This window comes from Pistacia vera, unplaced genomic scaffold (assembly GCF_008641045.1).
Source record: "Pistacia vera cultivar Batoury unplaced genomic scaffold, PisVer_v2 Contig82, whole genome shotgun sequence".
In the NCBI taxonomy this organism is placed as follows: Eukaryota; Viridiplantae; Streptophyta; class Magnoliopsida; order Sapindales; family Anacardiaceae; genus Pistacia; species Pistacia vera.
Genome location: NW_022196690.1, coordinates 723,359 through 729,826, shown reverse-complemented (window position 1 = coordinate 729,826; position 6,468 = coordinate 723,359). Strand labels below are relative to the sequence as shown.

The window sequence follows — 6,468 nt, the reverse complement described above, 5'->3', positions numbered from 1 at the left end:
ACTAAATTGATATCATATAATGACTTTTACAAAAAAAATAATAAAAAAAATAGTAACGTATTATATTTTTATTTTTCTATATGCAATTTATCACTTTTCTTAGAATAAAACAATAGATCGATAATATCATTCTATATATCACATAAATTTGCATTTCTATAAGCCAAAATATCATATATATATACACACACACTACTATTTGAATCAAGATAATTTATCAAGTATGATAATTATTAAATTATATTTATCATATATCAATAAATTAACTAAGATAGTATTTCTAATTAAACTCAATATGTTGAGAAATTATATTGGATTGTGTATTAATTAACTAATTCAAATGATTGAATCTCTTAAGATTGTAAAAGAAATTATAGACTCCAATCTCGTTAACATTATAGCAACAATAAGTAAACCTTATGGATTCTTTTAATTTCTAATTAAAATATAGATTAACTTTTTTATTTAATATTTATAAAATGGATGGTGGTTAATGTCATGACAGTGACAGTCAAAGTAGGAGGTTACGAGCTACTGAGCTAGGGTGTCAAGATGAAGAATCAAAAGTATATGGGGAATGTTTAAAATTTTAATAAAGTTTACATTCGTCCGCTATCTATAAAGCCGGTAGCCCACTTCTGGCACTTCACGTCCAAATACACAGACCAAATAGTCATGAAAAAAATATTAGTAATTCTGTAGAAACAACAACAACAACGTCAACAGCTTTTTCCTTATTGTTTTTATTTAGTGTTTTGGTTTTAGAGATCATTTCAATCAAAGAATTTCAGTTAAAAATGTCTTCTGATTTTTATGATTCTGATAACTCCATTTACTGCCAACATTCAAGCCCAGAAATGGCCTCTTTTGGTGCTGCAGACCCTAATTTTTACACTGAACCTTTTTCTCCTTTCTTTGATTCTTCCCTTGATATCTTTCAAGCAATCTCAAACTCAAACATCACCTCAATAATAAATCCAAATCAACCGGTTGATGAGTCTTCCTTAATGGACCAAGTTGCACATACTATTCTTTCTTCTTCGCCGCCAAGTCACCTTCTTGAAAATCTGAGCCTTTGCCAATCTACTTATTTGCAGCCTTTTGCAAAAGGGTACCAAGATTTCTCTAGTTTAGACGCCATGGAAGTCAAAAGAGAGGAGTCTTTGGTGGGTTTTGATTCTTGTTGTAATCAACAACAACGATCCTTTGTTCCTCACAGTCATAGTGGTGTTGAAAATGTAGCAAAGTATACGCAGATGAGTTATAGAATCAATTCTTTCGATAATAAGTCTGGTTTGCCCTTTCAACCTCGCTTTGATATTCTGATGGAGCCTCCGAATTTCCACAACCAAGCCCTGAGTTCACCTAGAAGTAATTTTTTCAGTGGAGATTTACAAGTAATTTATTTACTTTGAATCCCCTATTTTTATCTGTTTTTGGTAAATTTTTTCCTTTTTCTTTTGTCACTTTCATGCTAATTAAACATTTGTTTCTTTTGTATTCTCGTGGGTATTTTAGAATATAAGAACAGCACATAAAACACAGAGGTCTTTTTCAAGACATTTAGCAACAGAGAGCCCATTTAGCGAGGAAGCAAACTTCAAAGTTGGGCGTTGCAGTGCTGAAGAAAGACAAGAAAAGATTTTGAAGTACAGAGCTAAACGAAATAAAAGGAACTTCAAGAAGATGATTAAGGTAGTTAATTTATTATTTGTGTAATCAAATTTTAATGTTACTAATAATTAAAGAAAGTAAAATCATGATTATATTATTATATGTGTAGTTTGATTAATTAATATGAATTAAATGCGGTTGGTTTTTCTGGTTCTTTCTGTTGATGCAAGTATGCATGCCGCAAAACGCTAGCGGACAACCGACCACGTATACGTGGCAGATTCGTAAGCAACGACGAAAATGGAGAGATTCCAAAGCTACATGTTCGAGTTCGACCAGAAATGAAGGCGAAGACGAGCTCTGGGTAATTAATATGTTTGTTTAATTATCTTTTATTATATAGTTTCCTTCCTGACTATTGTTATAGTTATATATAACATTATAAAGTCTCATGTGTTGATTGACTTTTTGTAGCTTTCGTGCGTTGCATGAAAAAGAAGATCATGTGACAATGAGAGAAGCAGCTTTTGTGAGCAGTTCCGGTATTATGGCTGCTTTGGAGATAGATGGTGAAGCTTTTTCCAATTAGGATGAATGAATGTTTAGGTCAATAGAACTAAGGTTAAATTAATTTACGTAATAAGTGTTTTGACCTTTTGCTACCAGCCGTTGTTTAGTTTTTATTTTAACTGTAAATTATGAGACTACAAGTTTCTGTCTCTTTAAATCTTCAAATGGCTTTCCAGAATATGTTATCGAACTCATAATTGAAACAGTCGTATGGTTTGAAATGTTAAGAAAATATATACCTTCTTTTTAATTGAATTTCGTTAAGGGAAAGGGACCAGCTCATACCACTCTGTTTCAAGACTGCCAAATAAAAAAAAAAAAAAAGGCCTTGGTGGTCTTTGCATGCATGCATGAGATGAGATCATCTTAAAATGATCCATCTGCTCTACCATTCTGTGTAACTGTGTTGGCTCTTAGTCTTACCTGGGAATCAAATTTGACCTTATTTTAAAGTAATATTAAAGTGTACAGATGCCACCTCCATTCAGGAATTTAGCTCTCTTTATTGAATTCTCATCAACATTTGAGGTGTAGTTTCCATTGATGTTAGAATTGTAATTGATCTTTAACTTCAATGCCATTTACAAATCTAGTGCAACTTGCAAGTTGGCCTCACTTTCAAAGGGAATACTGTAAGTCTATGCTATTGGCAGCCATAAAGGGCAATTCTTGTTCGAAATCTGGAATATACTTATATTCAAGTGTACTCAACGTATGTGAAAATGTACAAGATCATGTACTGGATTCGATCACCTGAAATTGAAAATTTGATATGCCAAAGATGAGAGTACATGTCTCTATGTATTATAACATTTTCTTTGTCTCAGTTCATCATGTGGGAAGGCTCGTGGCATCGATGAATAATATATGGAAATACAAGGAGATGCTTTCACCAGTAAAGTTAGTAATATGAATGGACAAAAGTCTTTGTGTTTGATCAAGATTGGAATCTCCCCCATTCTAGCATTATCAATAATGGACCATCATCTGGGCACCTTCTTTACAGAAAAAGATATGAACATCTTCTGTGAAAGAACCTAGTTTCCTTGTTGAGCTTGACAACCCTATGCCTATATTAGGCTACTGCAGTGAAAATTTGACAATGGAAACTGAAAAAGAAAACGATATATTGATGAGCATCTAATTAAAGTCACAAAAGGCAAGACAAAGACCGAATCTTTTCAATCTACGGCTCCCTAATTGATTCAATTTTTTTCTTGGTCTCAAAATCTATGATAGAGTGATCACTTGAAGACTACAAAAACATCTTCCCCTTTATGAAAAAAAAAATTTAATGTGAATAAAATGGAAGACATCAACTCAGTTAATGGGAAAGCAGTAAAGAAAAGAATGTTTATCATAAAAATTGATCATATTCGTATATATAAGCACCCAACAAACAATGATTCCAAAGACACACTTTTGACCACATCAATATTAAAAGAAACAATATTAAATGAATTAGCTTCAATATCCTATCGTTGTACAGCTATAGATTATGAGATGATTAACCGGTAGGCTTATTAGAGAAGAATGTTTATCATAAAAATTGATCATATTCGTATATAGACGCACCCAGCAAACAATGATTCCAAAAACACACTTCTGAGTTCTGACCACATCAATATTAAAAGAAATAATATTGTACAGCCATAGATTATGAGATGATTAACCAGTAGGCTTATTAGAAAAGTCTCGGGATTGAGAACATGATGAGTATAGGAGAATGTAGGTTAAGAAAGTTGTCCCTCTGCCCAGTCCAAGGAGAATAAAATCAAAATTTTCCAAGTTCTATAAGTTCGTTGGTGATTGTTTCTGCATATTATTTAACAGAATATATTATCATAAGTATGCACACGAATGGTTTATGAATGTTAAGTGGACTGGCTTTAGAAAGATCCCTATGTCACTGATGATGAAACTTTTGTTAAGGCAACAAATGATCATAATGGAAAGAAAAAGAGGAGGAGAAGAAAGAAAAAGAAAAGAAAAACTTTTAAAGGGTTTTCTTTCTTTTCTTCCTTTTGTGAAGAACCAAGTTCTACAGTTATTAAACAGCTAACTGTACCCATCATCCAGTTGCAGACCATTTTTCAATTGAAGATGGATTAATATCCCTCTAAACTCTTAAAGTATGTTTTACAGTAGAGCTAATCCAATCAAACTTTATATTAAGACTAATAATATGTGTTACAACTGTTGTTTCACTCATAGGCTAGAATACATCTGTTGCTGGCAACTTCTTTTTTTTTTTTTTTTTTTTTGGTAAATTATTTAAATTGTAAAAATAAATTCAAAAAAATTCTTCTAAATCATATGAAAAACTACTATGAAAGTATCAAAATTCCTTTATAAAGGTATTTAATACTAAATCTAGTTAATGAGTTCTCTTGTAAAAGATTGTTTATCCTCGTTCCTTTCGTTTTCTTTTTGTTACTGATCCCCCTTATTTTCTCCAAGGGTTGACTTGTTTAAAGGTTCTCCCATTTAGTTGTTATTTTCTATTCATTATAAACTTACAGTTATCCAAAAAAATACTAAATCTAGTTTTAATTAATAATATTTATTTATGTGTGGTACTAAATGGGTATTATAGAATGACTTTTAATAAAGTAATTATATTTTGGTTGGAATAAAACAAAAGGTCGATAATATAAATTGAGTGGGGTAGGTTACAAAAGATTCTACTGTCAATTAGGTAATATAGCCAATCTTATATCTATTTTGGGTATAAAGTTTGAAGTTCCAAGTTTGATGGACCTCTCTTATTAAAATTGATTTGATTAAGTCAAATTGATTAATGACCACATCATGTCATCATGTCCTAATCAACAATCAATCATTTGATTTATCATTAGAGTAATACACTTACAAATATTTCTCACTAACTTTTTTTCACAAACACCACTTGTTGGCTCACAATTGGTTAGCTTGTGAGGGTCTCATCTGTCCAACAATAGATTCCACCTAACCAAGCCAATTGCAAACTACCACATAAGGTTAGTAAAAAATATTTGTGAGATTAGTACTATTGTTATCATTATATATATATTCATCCATTGGTAGCCCATAAGTAAGAGCAAAGCAAAGAAGTTGGAGAAAAGTTAATTGATATGCCTTCCCAAGTTTCGAATTGAGAATATAACCTTGAAAAGGTTTTTGATTTTTTGATTTTTGATTTTTTTGTTTAAAAATCTTACCTGGCACACTTAAGCGTAATTAAAGCAGCAAAAAGGGTTAGGGTGAAAAGATTTAAACATTTGTGGGTTAAAGTATAATAAAAAGAAGTTGGTTAAAAATTTGAAAGGCAAAACACATTCATCTCAGTTTCTCTTTCTCAAAATACGATTCAAACACCTTCCTCTCTTTCATTTTTTCTTCCAATTCTCTACCATTTCTCAATTTCTTTGCTCTTTGCATTTTTTCCATTCCTTGCCATTCCTGATTAAGTTACAATGGTGAGATCCTTAAAGAAACTAAAAAAAACCCATCAATTCCCCAAATTGTAGGCACCACTAGGTCTAACAAAAATGGAGAAGAAGAGATTGCGGTGGAGCAACTTCCGATGATTGAAGTTACTCCACTGGCAGAGGATACCCCACCGGTAGAGGAGACAACGCTGACAGAAGACATCCCACCGACAGAAGAAGGGACGAAAAGATTCAAAATTGAAAATGAAGAGGAGGACGCCAGTACAAATTCCAGCGAGGAGGTGGAAGAAGAGAAAGAACAGGTAATAATCTATATATTTTATGAAATTATTGGTTGTTGGTGCCAACTTAGGGATATTTGGTTGGTGTTTGTTGTTAAGGTCATTGTTGCATTTTGTCGAGCAGTTGGAGAGCATCGGAGGAGTGGGTGTTTTGGGCTTCCAAAGGACTGTGGAAGCAAAGGGAGTCCCTAGGTAGGTTGTTTATGGCAGGTTGGATGACTTTTGTTGGCAAAGATAGTTGAATAAGGGGGCTTGGGTCTTGCCCTGCATATTACATGGTTGTCCACGTGTAGCCAGCCTTGTAGGGTTTGCCCTTCATTATCTCTCTTGTACATTATGCCAGCAAGAAACAAGAATCTGTCAAGCAAACAAGAGTACATTTTCTTCCTCTTTATTTTAGTCATTTGTTAACATTTTTGGTTGATTGTGCAGGGCCATTGTAGAAGTACATAATTCAATTTTCCAAGGTAGATTATTGCATGTAATGCCAGCAAGATACAAGAACCTGTCAAGCAAACAAGAGTTAGTTGCATACTCCTTCCAAGCCTCATAGTTCATGTCTTTTTTTGTCT

At 32.7% G+C, this 6,468-nt stretch overlaps 1 protein-coding gene across 1 annotated transcript; it reads left to right on the top strand.

Annotated features, from left to right (window-relative positions):
- The first annotated feature begins 797 nt into the window (after nt 1-797).
- On the top strand, nt 798-2,203 carry LOC116117652. Its single transcript, XM_031403675.1, has 4 exons — nt 798-1,397; nt 1,519-1,695; nt 1,845-1,978; nt 2,089-2,203. Exons 1-4 carry the CDS (start codon nt 798-800, stop codon nt 2,201-2,203), a joined length of 1,026 nt encoding a protein of 341 aa, XP_031259535.1.
- The last annotated feature ends 4,265 nt before the right edge of the window (nt 2,204-6,468 follow it).

Bases quoted from the DNA above. Each gene is read 5' to 3' on its own strand.
- LOC116117652 (XM_031403675.1), top strand. From the start codon at position 798: ATGTCTTCTGATTTTTATGATTCTGATAACTCCATTTACTGCCAACAT. The intron at 1,398-1,518 runs GTAATTTATTTA...TGGGTATTTTAG, and splicing joins TTTTCAGTGGAGATTTACAA to AATATAAGAACAGCACATAA. The intron at 1,696-1,844 runs GTAGTTAATTTA...TGTTGATGCAAG, and splicing joins ACTTCAAGAAGATGATTAAG to TATGCATGCCGCAAAACGCT.